The sequence below is a fragment of the Strongylocentrotus purpuratus genome, unplaced genomic scaffold (assembly GCF_000002235.5).
Source record: "Strongylocentrotus purpuratus isolate Spur 01 unplaced genomic scaffold, Spur_5.0 spur5_scaffold_21, whole genome shotgun sequence".
In the NCBI taxonomy this organism is placed as follows: domain Eukaryota; kingdom Metazoa; phylum Echinodermata; class Echinoidea; order Camarodonta; family Strongylocentrotidae; genus Strongylocentrotus; species Strongylocentrotus purpuratus.
The window spans coordinates 11,208,895-11,225,846 of record NW_022145607.1 but is presented as its reverse complement, the minus strand read 5'-3'; the positions used below and the strand labels follow the sequence as shown (position 1 = coordinate 11,225,846).

At 36.6% G+C, this 16,952-nt stretch overlaps 2 protein-coding genes across 2 annotated transcripts; one reads left to right on the top strand and one right to left on the bottom strand.

Moving 5' to 3' along the window:
- The first annotated feature begins 219 nt into the window (after positions 1-219).
- LOC762743 (ribonuclease T2) lies at positions 220-15,094 on the top strand. The gene is made up of 8 exons (XM_001198482.4): positions 220-360; positions 1,200-1,275; positions 2,430-2,479; positions 3,820-3,892; positions 11,375-11,442; positions 13,367-13,480; positions 14,245-14,425; positions 14,764-15,094. Exons 1-8 carry the CDS (start codon positions 260-262, stop codon positions 14,887-14,889), a joined length of 789 nt encoding a protein of 262 aa, XP_001198482.4. The 5' UTR covers positions 220-259; the 3' UTR covers positions 14,890-15,094.
- Positions 5,305-10,963, bottom strand: LOC105446656 (juvenile hormone acid O-methyltransferase-like). Its single transcript, XM_011683728.2, has 4 exons — positions 10,605-10,963; positions 8,107-8,435; positions 7,422-7,557; positions 5,305-5,484 (listed from the first exon to the last, which is right to left on the bottom strand). The coding sequence occupies exons 1-4, from the start codon at positions 10,789-10,791 to the stop codon at positions 5,309-5,311; spliced, it is 828 nt and encodes a 275-aa protein (XP_011682030.2). The 5' UTR covers positions 10,792-10,963; the 3' UTR covers positions 5,305-5,308.
- Positions 15,095-16,952: the final 1,858 nt, after the last annotated feature.

The window sequence follows — 16,952 nt, the reverse complement described above, 5'->3', positions numbered from 1 at the left end:
TTCCCATCCGTGATGATTTGTAGAATGAAACAGCTTAGCTAATATCTATATTTGGATCATACCAATAGACGAGCCTCGGAATTGCTCCTAATTCATTAAGGACAAAGAAATCCCATGGTCTGAAGCGGAAGTAAGTGTCATAAGAAACCAAATCACTTGACTGTACAGCTTGTGATACATGTACTAGAAACTCCCTCATTATAACGTGTTATCATCATCCTGACTTGATTTGCCTTAGCTGTGTATCTAACATTTAGTCATGAATTCAATGGTCGTGATCACTCTCATTTTAAGTACCTCAGTGGTCGTCTCCGTGGTCGAATCGGTACGTCATCGGGCCGACATCGATATACCGAGCCGGTAAGCCCATTTAGATAATAATTTTGTGTACATGTTTTCTTAAAAGATTATGTGTGATGAGCTGAGATGTATAAAGAAAGAAGGTTGCCATTTTCTACCTTCCAGTACCACTACTGATTTACTGCTTTTATATTTGTTAGTATAGGGCTAAATCAAAATCCCTTTACATGAGGCAGGCCTACACAATATATTTGTCAATTGCCTCCTGAATAATGTGTGTATGCTTAATACATAATACAGATTCCACACAGCTCCCATAGTCGAAGAGTTAATGCCATACAGATCTATAACTGAAAAGCGTTACTTTCATGTCGTTTCTTAGTATTGACTGATATATGAGTGTTTTTCCCCTTCTTTAATATACGTGTGGACATTTCGATTAAATATTCTAAAAATGTTATCGTACTCTATTCTTTAAATATCTTTTTTCCCTGTTCACCACTGTGCTTTCTAGTGACAATTAGTAATCAAATTTATCCTTAACCCCCCCCCCCCTCTTGGAATAGGCATGTGCATTATAATGTGCCTGTTTTTCTCGTATACTTTATAGCCTCATTTCTTTTTATCATAGTAAAACTTTGTATTGATTTCTAAAAGCGTTCTTAAAATCTGACAGAAATTGCAATTGAGTTGATTCTGTAAATAAATTTCGGCACATTAGCCTAATATTCTGGCAAAAACTCGAATAATTATTGTCATAGCTGGTTAACTTTTTTCTGGTGTGTTTTGTGGCAATCCAGTTTCTTGCAGTAAATAGCATTTTCATATTCGTATTTTTTTCTCGTATAATTGTATAATCCTTCTATTTTATTCCATCTATTGACCCGTGTCTTCCAAAGTGACCATCTTCCAGAATGGGGTCGTCTCATACTCGCATTAAACTGGCCGCCGACAGTCTGTAGTGGATTTGGAAAGGTAAGACATCGCACGGCAGTTGCAAGGCATCTGCACGACGGTTTTGAGTAATTCACCTCAAGTATTCTTGCATGTTAAGGGAGTATTTTTGTGAGGAGGGTGCAGGCTCCTACGAGGGATCGTAAGGAGGTCGTGCGAAACGTATAAATTGGCTAACCATCTGACCACATCTGCAGACACGCAGATACGTGCATAAAAGACGCACGGCGGGTTGTGACCATAGAATTAATGAAATTATATAAACGTACCTCTTTGACACTCTAAACTTGAAGAAAAAATAAGTGAATTGTGAGTATTTGAACAAAAGGTGTAAACAGAGAAATATGATACTGTAATATGAAATGCAAGAGAGAGGTTTTATGGAGCACGAACAAGGAAATGAAATGATAATTAATTAATAATTAATTGTGAAAAGTAATAGTAATTATGGACCAAGTGAGTTATTTTCGGACGGGTAAAATCCGCTCATCATCATTGTGGCACCTATTTTATTGTCATTAATTAACAGGTTTATTATTGATCACATGATGATAATTTCGATTTCATAATCATGAACCGGAATAATTAAAGGGCAATCCAACCTTTGGAATAAGTTAATTTGTATGAAAGCAGAAACATAAGAAAAGCAAACCAGTGAAAGATGAAAGTTTGAAATAAATCAGACCAATGGTAAGAAAGTAATGAATATTTGAAATATGAGATCACTAAATATTTACGAATCTCAAATCGGAAATTTGGTCTGCGAAATGTGACATGACTATTCCCTTTTTTCTTGTACAAAAGTATATTACAAATTCTGTCGTTTTCCTAAGTGCCTTCTCCATAGGGGCACTACCCAAAATATGTTATGGGTAGCATAATATTTATTAAAGGTCCTCTGGAAAAGAAAGACCCCCCTTTTTAAATTGACATTTTAATCATTTTGTGGGAAAGTTTTCAGGCACGCCACAGTGACATTACCGATTCAGCCAATTTGAAGTACCCATACTAATATTGATTAAACTTTCAAAAAGTCGTAACCTTCTTATTTATTGTCCGATTTCATTCAAACTGTCACCTTCCTACTTCTCAAATTTTCTGTTTTCTTACAGTCTGAAGTAGTTGTCTTTTGCTTCAATACTCATCTGTTTTGTATATCTTTTTTCTTTTGTCAGGACTGTCTTGTATCCAAAGTAAAAAACAACTGGACCATTCATGGATTATGGTAAATTATAACGAAACATTTTTTATAATGATTGTTATTATTTACCATGGGTAGCTACGTCAGTGTTAATACTGCTCTTCCTGTGGACCCTGCAGTTGTTAGTATGACCCTATAGTACTGCCAGGTTACCTGCTGTGAAAGGGACAACTGTGGGCAAAAACTCCTTGTCCAAGGATGTAAGCACCGACCAAGGATCGAACCCTGTATTTCTTGTATGAGACTGTTAGAGTTGTACATCCATTAATGGTATTTCCTCCAAGTCTGGTGTCAGCGAATTATGACTTTCTGCACATTGAAACTTTAACTAGCCCTGAATATGTTTCAGGCCAGTATTTTACTATTGGAATGTTCATTCATTCTTGCCGTTGTACTCTCGGCCGGAGCTATAGTTGAATGGGATATGTGCACACAATTCTTCTAAAAAAGTCATCATATCATTAAAACGTATATCAACATGGATTCATGTTTTTTTCTATGATGTTTTGAGAGAAGGCACTCAAAGACTTGGGGGAGGGGGTGGTTCTAAAATTATATGCTTTGACCTAACTGACCTAATAACATATGTAATTATTCAGCTATTCACACTATGATTATGGCTACAGGTAATGAACTCTATCGTTGCCTACAATATTATTTAGAACTAGCATTAAAGGGTGGACCAGTCTTGCTCTGAAAATAAATGCCAATGTACGAGGCAACTTGTTACAACTAGAGGGACACATCGGGAGAGCTATATACCATTTATCACCCCCAGCCTTCCTTCATCATGTTGTGCCCCACCCCTTCCCCTGATAAAAGAAGACCGTAGTAGTCATCGTTTCCCTAATTTGATATGCTTACCTTCAACATGAATGTCATATTTACTATCAAACATGTTACTACAGATTCTGACACGATCGCAAAGACTTTCGAAAAAATTAACCCGAGTCAACTTTAGTAGCCTTGTCCAGCGTTTTTCAACCGGGTGCCGCCTGACATCTCTAGGGGTGCTGCGAGAGAAGTGTTTGCTATATGAACAAAATTCTTTGGAATAGCTTCGATTTCGCGAAAACCAATATTAGAAACCGACAGACTAATTTCATGAGGAAATAGTAATGAATAAAAATAAAATACTGAATTGCGTGAACATTACAATAACGCATTTTGTTATCTGAACATGATCCCTGTTGGTTATGCAAAAATGGTATTCATAATTGTCCTTAGGTTAATTTTTCGAAAGTATTTGCGATCCTGATATTTAATGAATATTAGTCTTGATCGTAAAATCATTTTATGAGTGTCCCAGGTTTAATCTTATACTTTGACGAACTTTGAATTGATCAATTCTATTTCCCTTTTAGGCCGAACCAGGGTTCTTCAGCCAAACCAGTTAACTGCAACAACTCTTGGCATTTCGATCCTAAAGCAATAAAGGTAATGGAAATATTGATTCCTTTTTATTGTATCATAGGCTGTTTATATTCTTCTTCTATCTTTGCCATGCTGCTCCTTTCAAGGTGAAGCAACAGGCGTACATGGCGGGTGCTGGAAGGGGGGGGGGGCTGCAGCCCCTCCACGTTTTTTTTTTTTTGCAGTTCCGATATTCGGCTGCAAAAAAGAGAAACAAAAATATACGCGAAACATTATTTTTTACACGATAAGAGTGATATCTGTGGAAAATGTGTGATCCCCTTTTTGCGGAAGGGTAATCACATGCACCCCTCCTTGATAATATACTGTCAATATGCCAAGTCAAGGGAATAATCTACTTTAATAAAGACTCATCTTTAAAAAATGTATAGTTACAATATCTTCCTATATATATATATATATATATATATATATATATATATATATATAATAATTGAAACAGTTGAAATAAAAATCATTGAGAGAGTTTTCTTCTTCACTATGACAGGTTTCAATTTTCTTCAGAGAGTGAATTAAAAACAAAAAAATACAAACAAATGGAACAAAATATATACCAATAATGCATATGAGCGCATTGCGCTAACATTGCTCTTTGCCTGGTAACAGAATAATCATATTATATTGTTATATTGTTACATCATAGATCGCGAATTAAAAGTTACAAGTTAAAAACAAATTCATTTATATCATTAATGCAACATACATTATGCATGCAGATTCATATAACAAACACATTATTCTCGATGTCGAAATAAGGTTTGTTAAACTCTGGCTGAAATACATTTATGAAATAATTTCACCAAATTCTGGATTTATTCCTTTTGCACATCTTGATATAATTCTGTTTACTCACATTTAGGATTTGAAATTGTTTATCTCTTATGTGCTGACGATGAAGTGTCGTTCTATTAAAATATCTCCCGTCTCTCAGATATTATTGTTTTCCACAACCATTACAATTAGACAAATAAGCAAATTTCTAGATGTGCAAGAATATGTGTCCTTTAATTAAACGTTTTTGTTATTTCCATTACTGTTAACAATAATTGTATCAGTGGTGGGCACGTTTTACACCACTTAGCGAAACATTTGTAAAGTTCCCCCTTGTCTTTGTTCCAATGAGGCTGTGGTCTATGGGCGGCCAAAGGGGCCAATATTAACATTCACAAAAACAAACAAAGATGCATACAAACAAACAAAGAAGCATACAAACAAACAAAGGACAGAGCAAAATAGACAAAGTACCCAGAAGAAGGACCAATTAACAAAGAATAAATCAAAGGTCAGAGCAAAATAGACAAAGTACAGGTCAGAAGAAACAGAGGGCGTTTTGGTTACAGTAAGCAAATAGACATCAGGCACGAAAACGAGAAAGGACAAACTCAAACAGACATCACATCATCGTAGTGGTCAACACTTTTATTCTCTTGTGGCCAAGATGATTATGTACTCAAAGCGTCCAAGTTCACCTTGCAGAACACCATTAGGTCGCTTGGGAGTGACGTCATACAGCCATTTGTATACGTCATCGATAAATTCGTCTCGGTGTTGGACGGGAATCTGAGTGACGGGGTCGAAGAGGCATCGCAGTTGAGCTGGAATGATAACATAGATAATGCTGATGATGATACTGGTAATAATAATGGTATAACAGTAATATGAATAATTATGAAGATGATATTAATACTACTTCTACTACTAGGCCTACTAGTGATAGTAATATAAATAATAATGATAATAATAATAGTAAAAATAATAGTAATAATAATAATAATAATGATAATAATAATAATAATTATAATAATGATAATAATAAGAAATAATGATAATGATAAATGATAATGATAACAAAACAAAAATAAAAGTAATAAGATACTAATTAATAGTATAAACCCAGGGCGCTAAACAGAAGGACACACAATGTCAAATGAATCAGAGAATATTGCAAAGGTCATAAGGATTACAGGTTTAGGGTAAGGTAGGTGTGGGGGGGGGGGGGGTATACTAAAAAAAAGGCCGTTACTTTACATGAGAAGATCGCAAAGAGTTTCGAGAACTGATCTCAAGTATAATTTCGATACCCTATCCCTTTATTAGACATCATGGTAGTATTACGCAATACGTCGTTTTAATGTTCCCACAATGTAAAAGGAAATGGACAAGGCTAATAAAATTACTTAAAGTTAACTTTTCGAAAGTCAATGCGATCACGTTTATACACTGTCGCTCATAAAGGTGGAATATTTTTGTTTTACCCCAATTTACGGAATTATTTTAAAAATAATTTAAAAATAATAGATCTATATAAAAGTATACATTCTCAGATTTTATTGAATAATAATATGCAAATGTGTGTTTTGCGTGACTGCTAAAGCATGTGTATGCTTCTATGCTTATTAATTAGGGGACCTACGCCCTTAAGTCATAAATGACAGTAATGAGGATTAATGCCCCACAAAAGGGCACTTATATAGCACATCGACACGGTTTTGATCCTGGGGCCTCACAGTTACGAGGCCATTGCTTTGTCACTGAACCATGACTGTACGCAGCGGGGGCTAGGGTAGGGGGCAGTTTCCATAAATAAAAAATACCACAGAAAATGCAATAATTTTTCAATAATTTATTGCATTTTACCCCGGTTCCCAACATAAAGAAATCCTCTGTGTGCTCATACCTTGAGCCAAAATACATGGCCATCCAGAGGATTTGTTTATGTTGGGGACCGGGGTAAAATGCAATAAATTATTGAAAATTTATTGCATTTTCTGTTTTTTTTTTATTTATGGAAACTGCCCCCTACCCTAGCCCCCGCTGCGTACAGTCATGGTTCAGTGACAAAGCAATGGCCTCGTAACTGTAAGGCCCCAGGATCAAAACCGTGTCGATGTGCTATATTAGTGCCCTTTTGTGGGGCATTAATCCTCATTACCGTCATTTATGACTTAAGGGCGTAGGTCCCCTATTTGATAAGTATAGTAGCATACACATGCTTTAGCAGTCACGCAAAACACACATTGTCAAATTATTATTCGATAAAATCTGATAATGTATACTATAATCTAGATCTGTTATTTTTAAATAACTTTTTTTATTAATTCCGTAATTGGGGTAAAACAAAAATATTCCACCTTTATGAGCGACAGTGTAAATTAAGAAGAAAATGTTCTCAAGCTTACAATTTTTGACATTGTTACGGGAAATATGAACTGGAATGTTCAAAATGTCTGAAAAAATATCAAACTGTAAAACACTGGTTTCTCTTGTTTCTCTAATGATTCTACTCTTTTGTTTAAAATGGGGGTCCTAGTCACCTTTTAACTTCGTGGCATATACCACAACATACGGTAAAAGTTTTACAATGTATTGAAATTCTAGACACTGCTAGAAAGAACATCTTTTAAACAAGGTCTGCCTGTACAATACAATACACAACAGGCATAGCTCATAAACTGTCATATTTAATGACAAAGTCTGACTGCAATTATTATTATTTTTTAATTAGATATATTCAAGATCCCGTCGTACTTACCCTTTATCCATTGCTCATTCCATTGCACCCATCGTCCGGGGTAAATCTGAACTTTTTGTATGATGAAACCTACTGATCTCATACATTCAAGAAACATTTCACTATCTTCCCTAGGGAAAACATGAGTGTCGTAGTCCTGTCATGGGGAGGGGAGGGGAGGGGGGGGGGGGTGCGGAGTGGGAAGAAATAATTAGAAGGAGCGGTAAAAAAATTAATGAATAATACAACAAAAGAATTATAACAAATCAATGACGGCTGAATACTTCTTGTTGCAGATAATAAACTATGTCAGTGAGAACTTATTGAATAGCAACAACAACAAATTGTAAGCAAATAATAATCAGTAAAAATGAAATAAAAGACTTGCAAACAGAGAAAATCAAATTAATTATCAAAGCTCCTTTTCGCTGTGAACCCGTGTCAGAAAAACCTGTAGCTAATAATGCCTAAAGCTTCTACAGTAATAATAGGTGTATATTTAAAGCCACAACGCAATTCAAATTCAGTAAACAAAAAAATCATTAAAATATAACTTTTGTATGTTATAATTAACACCAAACGGAATAAATAAGAGAAACTGTCTCTTTTGTCTCTTTTTATGAACTATCGTGACTTTGGTTCCATTTTTTCATATATATTTTTGATTGCACAAACCATGAAATGATAAGCTGTACTAATGTTTTACCTTAAGAAATGAACCCCATCGCGGATGATTTCGAATCCACATATCGCCTGTTTCACCGTAGCAACTCGTTTTGCCATGGAGTTGGAATTTAAATGGGAAGCCGAGGATGAATGTTCCACCCGGCTTGAGACAGTGGTAGATATTCTTGAGTGTTCCCTCCTCATCCTTGCACCAGTGCAGTACTGCAAAACAGATAATTTTGTTGAACTTTTCGCTCCAATCGCCATGGTGATCACCGAAAGTCTGCGCGTCATCTTCGAAGTATTGAATATTTGGCGCCGAGTTTTCCCGCCTAGCAAACTCTATCATTCCAGGCGAGATGTCAAATCCTGTTTAAAAAAACCAACAGTTATCTCAATAAATAAGGAGTCTTGTTTTAGGAAACTGAGATGTCTATGCTATGGAAAAGTTTTTGCAGTGACATTGCAGGGGTATTGATCCAGGAGTTCAGACGGAGGAGGAGGGGGGGGGGGCAGTTTTAAAGTTAGCCCAAACAATACTATACATAGGAAATGCTTCTCATGAGTCTCACGACGCAGCACAAAACGTACGACCATTCGGTAAAATGATTGCAATCACTAAAGTCAATTCGACAACTAATGGTCGTTATTTTCCCACTAAAAGACATTTTCAAGCCCTTTCCTTTTGAGGGAATGTCTAAATAAACATTATCTTTCAAATGACATTGAAATTTAACCTTTTCATTTTTGGCCTGCAAATAGGACATAGTACATTTAAAACATACCCCTTTATTCATGAAACTATTAAGTTTTGTGTTTACTAAAACAAAAATTGTTTGACTGTCAACCGATCATCTTGATTGAACTGAATCATCTTGTTTGTATCATTTCCCGAAAGGTTGTTACAACCCGACCTGAAGCTATATGACCCGATGATTCGGAGTATAGGCCATGGTCAGTGAGAAGTGGTTTGTTTGTCGATCTAAAATCTGACCTGAGCGCTGTGTACAAGAAGCCACCACAAGTATTACTAGAACATAGAATATCTATCTTGTTAACTCGGATACATTTTTATAAACTTTACTAGTTAAATAAAGGGAAAGTCCACCCTGTTATTAAAATGATTTGAATGAAAGCAGAAAAGTGAGAGACACAGATTGGTAAGAGTATATCCGATTAAAAATGTTTTGATTTAGTTATGGAAATTGAATTATTTGAAATGAATTGAATTGAATGCTCTACCTCCAGTTTCGTTAAATTCAGATTTTATTATGCCTGATCTTACTGGTTGAATGTAAGCCAGGGCCCTCTTTTACAAAAACTCGTAATTAATAACAAGTTGCAAAAACTGTTAAAATGAAGCTAGTGAAATCCTTGAATTTGATTGGCTGGGAGCGAAGTTTTAATAGAAATGCGACACTGGTTATTGATAACAAGTTTTACAAAAAGGGGCCCAGAACAATATGTGGAAAGCGATGTTACAGAGGGTGCAGTATCAGTTGGGGAGTGCGCGCTAATTTTTTTTTTGGCCGGGGGGGGGGGGGGGGGGGGGAGGGGGCACGTCCCTGTTTTTCTGTACATTTTTGGCGAATTTGGGGCTGATTTCAACACATTTGTTTTTAGCCGGGGGGGGGGGCATTCCCCCTGTGCCCCCTGGATCCGCCACTGAGTATACTTATTTAGTGCATGATTGGTTTTATAGGCTGTTGAAAAGGGAACAAGTGAAGAGGTTTTAGAATAGGAGTGAAATGTCATGACTTTTTGAGTTTGTCGCAAGACGATCATTCACCGTTTTAAACTTTTTGCAATCGGGTTGTACAGTTGGGTAATCTAATAAAGGGTGATGATCTGCAATTTTACAAGTTAGACGTAACAAAGGCATCTGGTGGATTGAGCCAATGTCTGTTTGCTCGATTGTTCCGCAGATCATAATCGTTGGAGCAGAAACATGCCCTTAAACAAATTATATGGAAAAGGACATCCTGTGAAAATTAGGCGTACAGGAGAACGATATCATGGAAAGATATGAGAACTAAAATTGAAAATATGGCATATCGCAGGGCTTGAACACAATATCCTGTTATGAATGGTTAAAGGAAAACAAAAATACTTAGGCCACATTTAAGACATCAGAGTCTCTTGAAAAAAATTATTGGAAGGAAAAGTGAAATGTATACCGTACCAATTAGAGAGAAACCAAGAAATAACTGGGATGGGAACATTAAGACATGGAGTGGAATGGTACTGCAACAGTGTACTAGGATGGCAGAAACAGAGATGTGTGGAAAAAAAATCGCAATCGACTTCGAACTGGGAGAAAATATCTTGATAGATAGATATTATCAACATTATTTTAAGTGTTATCATAATCATCTACATCATCGTCATCTTTATCATTGTAAGAACCAGCTTCTCATCAATAGATTGTATATTCACAGGTAATTGTGTTGTCCATTAATCATATTAGGTTGAAATGACTTCTTTTAGGGCCTTAAATCTCCTATAGGCCTATAACAAATCCAACATTATCCAACTTACCAATAACAGAGTTGACGAGTGGAGATAAATACTTGCACTGCTTCCCAGGGCCGCAGCCGACATCGAGTACGTCATCGGTGATCTCGAAATCGACCAATTTGAAAGCTTCGTCCGGGAACTTGTTCTGCAAATACACAGAGCTGATCGAATCGTATTTAGAGGCTAACTCTGAAGTACTCACATTCATTTTTACCCTTGTTTTATTCTGTACGAGTATAGCTTCAAGAGTTTTGTTATGCTGTGTACGTGTGGATACTATATGAGTTGTGGGCAAATTAACAGAGCGTTTCGACTACCTGATGTAGACTGAGACGTAGATCTGCGCGCATAGCGAATACGTTAAGCATTGTTCTACGTCTATGTTATATACGTAGTGTTTGTAGAGTGAACCATCGATGTAGCGAGAGGGGTGTTTTGGGTGTCCAAGGAGTGTTCATCCCCCCCCCCCCCCCCCCTGTTGAGTTATATTGGAAAATGTGACAGGTAGCCAGCATCAACATCCGCGTTATCTAAACCCCTTCGTTTAAAGGCCCACTGCACTACTGGTAGCTACTTGCGCCCTCTATATAACAAACAATGCCTAATCGGTAACCATTGGTCCCCATGATCCTCTTTTTCTTATGTTAACTAAGAGCTGAGTTGATGAGATAACCACCTGTCCAGTGACCTTGCAGAGCGGTCTAATCCCTCCTGTAAACTACGGCAGATAAGCTTTAATGATGACATAAGTTTGTCATAAATATTTCTACTTCTCATAATCTACTGTGTAGAAACTCCAGAAGGTTATGAGTAAGGAATGGACTAATCTTAGCGGGACTTCGACAGACATAAAGTTTTGGTAAGTAAAAGATGTTCCATTTAATTATTGATGGAATACTATATTCATTCAGAGAGTGAAATGGTGGGGGAAGGGCCTAGGTAATAATGCGTGACCAAATTTTGTCGACATTTTAAAGGGACTTGGTACCATTGTTCAGATGAGAGAAATGGTTCGAAGGTAGTCACGTCAATGCTAAATGTACAATCAAAGATAATATGAAAATTTGAGTGAAAATAAACCATTATTAAGGATAAAAATTGGGAAAAACTTATCTGATCGATTCCTTTATTCTCCCAACTATATTATTACAATTAAATTACATTTTAGGTTAATGTAAATTGTCGTAAAGCAATGAATGGGCTTTATATACCATTCCAGACATTTAAATGTTGACAGATTTTTGAAAGCCTGTCTTTTGTCTGATTTTCATGGGAAAACGGTTGGGAAAATTCAAAAAATTACTATTAGAGTTTGTGGCTCAGTGACGGCTTCAAAGAAAATCATAAATATCTTTGTTGTTTGAGAATTTCGTTCAGGATTTTTTGCATGTTACAGTAGACGGAATAAAATAAACTAACATTTCATACAAAAACTACATTTTTTCATTAACATTCAACAATGTTACCGAGTCACTTTAAACAAGACTGCTGCAGACAGATCTCAATGGAGACAAGCCTTAAGAAAGCATGCAGCAAGCATGACATTTCTAGTAAAAGAAAAATGCGCGTGGCACCCACCCTTATCTTATTCCTTGGTATTTTTGGAAGAGTATTAGCATAGATGCCACGCATTACCCCCAAAATGCCGTCCAAAGTATTTTAAAAAAAAAAACGTTTCGGTGGGTCTCCTTAAAAGGCCTCTAGTTCCGTGTTTTAGAGAACATGTTTTGTATATCTTTATTCTGCATGTTCTGGATTTAAAAAAAAATAGCGACACACATCAATAACTCATAATTTCAGGCAAAAATTTCAGAGGTACAAACTACTAGACTCATAGCGTTAAGAATTGTTTTATGAATATAGTACTTAAAAAATTAATTGGAATCAAATATTGATGTATTAATAAATATGATTCTGTAATCCTCAGCATTGAGTCAACAAAATATTTTCATATTGTGGTACTGTGGTGAAAAAATGGTTTAAAAAAGGAAAAGGTACTTTAGGGGTACTTTTTAAACACCTCTAAAGTGCATTTTTTTTTACATAGGAAAACTGTCCCCTTTTACCTCAGATACGTGTCCCTTTTTAATAGGTGCCCGTTCCACATTCGTATAAGTGCCCCTTAACACCTCTGATAAATGCCCCCTTCACCAATGATAATTGCTCCCCCCCCCCCCACTTTGATAGTCGCCCCACCGCCCCTGTCTTGATTCAATTAAATAACCGTTTTTGTATTAAAGAACAACGAGTCAATTTGTAATTATGAATTATTGGCATTTTCGACAGTCATCTGTAAAAAAAAAAAAATCTTTATATTTGCATACAATTTTGATCTTCTGTAGGAACGGCTTCAAATATATTTTCGAGTGGGCCCTTGGTTTCATTTATTAATTTTCCAATTCTAGTGAGAATTTAAAACTATGAAGCCCTGCCCTGATATACAATAGTTCAAATTCATTATCTGTGCATTCAAATTTACATACTTGTCAGTCGAATCGACATGCTTCTCACTAAATTTGTAAGTGTTATGAAGTCAAAAATGAACGTTGACATTCTTTCAAATTCGGAGCAAAACATTATATTTTAGTAATAAATGCACGTGGCATCCATCCCTATCTTATTCCTTGGTATTTTAGCCTGGATGCCATGCATTACCCCCAATATGCCGTTTTTAAAATAAATAAAACATCACGTCTTGCCTGGTTAACTATCATGAAATAAGCTTTGATCATCGAGAAAATGAACGATGGATAAATGTTCCTGTATGGCATTTAATCACTCAGGAAATATGAATGGATGAAACATGGAACGTGTGCAGTCCAGCTGGCTTCCCTGAACACACAGTACAAGTACTTTGCGCGTGCTCTCAAACTCAAGTCGGAAATAGATGTGTACGGGTAAGTATTATGTAGATGGTCGAACCCATAAACAATAACAATATCAACAAAAAAGACCTAACCGTCAACAAAGACGACACAGAAACGAACAAACCAACTAACACACAGAATACATTAAACCTATTGACGGAGAACTCGTTGATTTGGAATTGGTTTGAAGTCGATTAGGCGGAGTGGATGAGAACTGTAACCGAATGGAATCTATTTGCATGACGATACGGGATAGTAAATAGTTCATAATTATCATTAATGTCTTTATCATCTTTCGTTCAGGTTTCGTTGTTTAAAGGCATCGTTTAACAATGTTAAATCTGAGATGCATGGCCCTACGTCTTATCAGTGTCTGTGATACGGTGTAATATTGAATCCCTAACACAATCGCGCTTCAAAATAATCATGAGGACTTGAGTGCCTCAAAAAAATAAAAATCTTTGAGTGACCGGTTTTACCATACTCGTTTTCTCCAATAGACTGTAGTGTTATAAAAACTGTTAGGAAAACGCAAAATGTGATTTCGATTTCCTATTATTAATATCTTGATAATCAGGCAGGCGATCGGCTTTTAAAAGTCATTGGATTCCTGACTGACCTAAAGGTTTATAATCATGATTGCAACATGAGCTAAATCCAGTATTTTGTTTCAGAATCTAAGGCAATCTTACCGAGTCACTTTAATTAACGATTCAAGTTATCATGAGTATTACTGCGATTTTTGTCATTGATGTTTTCTTAATAAATATTGTTGATGACTGCTCACACCACAGGATGCTTGCTCGAGCTGATATCAGGCCTTCGCGGACTCTCTTCTACCCGTCAGCTTCGGTTCGGTCAGCTATCCAGAAAGGAGTAGGTCATAACATAGGGATATACTGCACCGCTGGTGACAACTATACTGGAAGAGACGGAGATGAAGCGGGGATGAGGGAGGAGGGAACGAGCGCGAAGGTACAGAATGAGGGGTTATTAAAGGGGCAGCGTGGGTGAGAGGGAGAAAGGGGTAGGGAGGGAGGGGTGAAAGGGTGGATGAAGTGATATGGCGGGGAGGAGGGGGTGCAGGGAGGTGAGGGAGGTGAGGGAGGGAGAGGAGGTAGGGAGGGTGACATGGAGGGAGATGGGCCGTATTAAAGGAGGGAGGGAGGTAGGATGGGGAAGGAATAGACATACAAGTAGTAATAGGGGGATAGACGAAGGAAAGGGATGAAGGAAGAATCAAGGAAGGGAATGTGCAGTGAGAGAGAGGGTCTATTTTGACTTATTATTATTGTTTTATCTCATTTTGACAGGCCTTTAACGTATTGGAGGAGGTTCGGATCTGTTATGACTTATCCTTTAACATCGTCGACTGCAAGAAGATGTTCGGATCGCAGTGTAACTTCAAATACAAGATACAGATTCCACCCAAACCATGATCAATTATTTTCGAGCCATTTTTGGACGCCTCTCTACTCTAAAATAGATCTGTTTGGAAATCAGTTTCAATTGGCTGTTTCTATGAGAGGAAAAGTAAATGAACGAATGAATATTACACAACGACAAAGGAGAAACGCACTTTAAAGGTCCACTAAACTACTTGTAGCTACTTGCGCCCTCTATATAACAAACCATGCCTAATCGGTGACCATTGGTCCCCCATGATCCTCTTTTTCTTATGTTAACTGAGAGCTGAGTTGATGAGATAACCACCTGTCCAGTGACCTTGCAGGGCAGTCTAATCCCTCCTGTAAACTATGGCAGATACGCTTTAAAAACTTTCAATTATGTGCACTAGTAAGAGAGAGAGAGAGAGAGAGAGAGGGAGGGAGAGAGAGAGAGAGAGAGAGAGAAAGAAGGGGGGGGGCGAGAGAGAGAGAGAAAGGGAAATATATCTATTTAGAGACATGGAAACAAGTGCCTCTTGCGCCACGCATCTTTGATTGAACGAATGCCCGTTTTTGTTTCTTCAAGATATTATTAAAACTACATTCACTGAGACTTCTGAATCTGAAAAATGATAGATTGCCTTGCTCTCTCGCTTCTGTTCCCTTGGAATTCGTATATTCCCCATCATTAGTCTGTTTGAAATGCGAGAAAAGGTATTCTGACGATGTGTCGCTTTGTATCCTAGCATGTGTAGTTTTGCTCGTAAACAAGAATAAAGTTCACAAAAATAACTTATGTTAATAATTTATGCTAATGTAACATGTATAGTACTGTATTTTTAAAATAAAAAACTGTATAAAGCAATTAAAGGGACAGTTCAGTTCTGTTGCAGAGGGCGCTACACAAAATATTTTTTTGTGAGATAATGAAAAACTGAGTGTCATAATAATATTTAAATGACAAAATCATCTTTGTTTGATCAAAATCGGTTCAGAGACGGCTGAAATATAACGCTGTCTAATACTTGTGTACCCCCACAAATATTAGATATTTTTATTAAAAAAAATTAAAAAAGTTGAAAAAAAAACGAAATAACGCCTTTTAGGTCGTATTTCAGCCAATGCCGATGTTGGGTTTTTTGGTGGCATTTTCGTGTTGATTATAATTATTACACACAACCAGCCGGTCCATGTATTGTTATTTTTGATTAAATGATAAATTAACGGTCACCATGTGTGTTTTTTTAAGTGGAGCTGAATTGATATGTTCGTATAGGCTCAATTTCACATATTTTAGGGTCTAAATTACCTTCAAAGCAAGTTTAGGTTCTAAAAGGGCACTATAAATGTCATAGATAAGAATAAGAGCAATAACCATGCACTTTGAAGGCGTTTGCGGTCTGAAAACAGAACTCAACTATCCCTTTAGATTTGCAAACTTGTATTTGATAAGGTATAGGCCTACTATCGGAGGTTTCGAGAGTGTGCACTTTTTGTTGTTTGCATCAGGCGCTATTTCCCAAGCTACCCTCTTGATTAGTTCTGTATAATCTGAAATATATATATGTATATATATAAACATATCAGTTGTTCTAATTGTTCTGTCTTGTTTCTTTTGTAGAACGTCTCTCATATTCGACATCCTTCCCTTTTCTCTCAGTTATATCTTCACTACGACATCCAACGATTATATTTCTTTATATCACGATTGCAAAGCCTTTCAAGAATTCACATTTTCAAGTTCAAGCTAGTTATTTGGAGGTAATGCAAAACAATTTAACATATTTTTGTTGCTTGACATGACTCATATTTTAATCATAATTAAAAAGACATCTGATGTTATAAGATGATTACTATTTGTTGAAAATTGTTGAAAATGGTAATATTCCTTAAAATCCCAATATTTCTTGATGCGTTTTGGTTATAACGGCCCAGCGCTCACGTCCATCACCTACCTTATGGCACCCAGTCAGATTATAATACCGGAGGGGGGGGGGGGGGGTCATAGAAAACAGAAAGTAATCATTTGAAATTATGCTTTTTTTATATTCATCGAATTGTGAACAAGTTCATTTCGTCCATGTTAATCATCCAGTACCAAATAACCAAGCAAA

What these genes read in the sequence shown, in the direction of transcription:
- LOC762743 (XM_001198482.4), top strand. Translation starts at nt 260, where the DNA reads ATGAATTCAATGGTCGTGATCACTCTCATTTTAAGTACCTCAGTGGTC. An exon ending in GACATCGATATACCGAGCCG is followed by an intron (nt 361 to 1,199) that starts GTAAGCCCATTT and finishes TGTCTTCCAAAG; the next exon opens with TGACCATCTTCCAGAATGGG. An exon ending in AGGAGGGAACGAGCGCGAAG is followed by an intron (nt 14,426 to 14,763) that starts GTACAGAATGAG and finishes TCATTTTGACAG; the next exon opens with GCCTTTAACGTATTGGAGGA.
- LOC105446656 (XM_011683728.2), bottom strand. Translation starts at nt 10,791, where the DNA reads ATGAATGTGAGTACTTCAGAGTTAGCCTCTAAATACGATTCGATCAGC. An exon ending in GATGGGGTTCATTTCTTAAG is followed by an intron (nt 7,558 to 8,106) that starts GTAAAACATTAG and finishes TCCCCATGACAG; the next exon opens with GACTACGACACTCATGTTTT. An exon ending in GAATGAGCAATGGATAAAGG is followed by an intron (nt 5,485 to 7,421) that starts GTAAGTACGACG and finishes TTATCATTCCAG; the next exon opens with CTCAACTGCGATGCCTCTTC.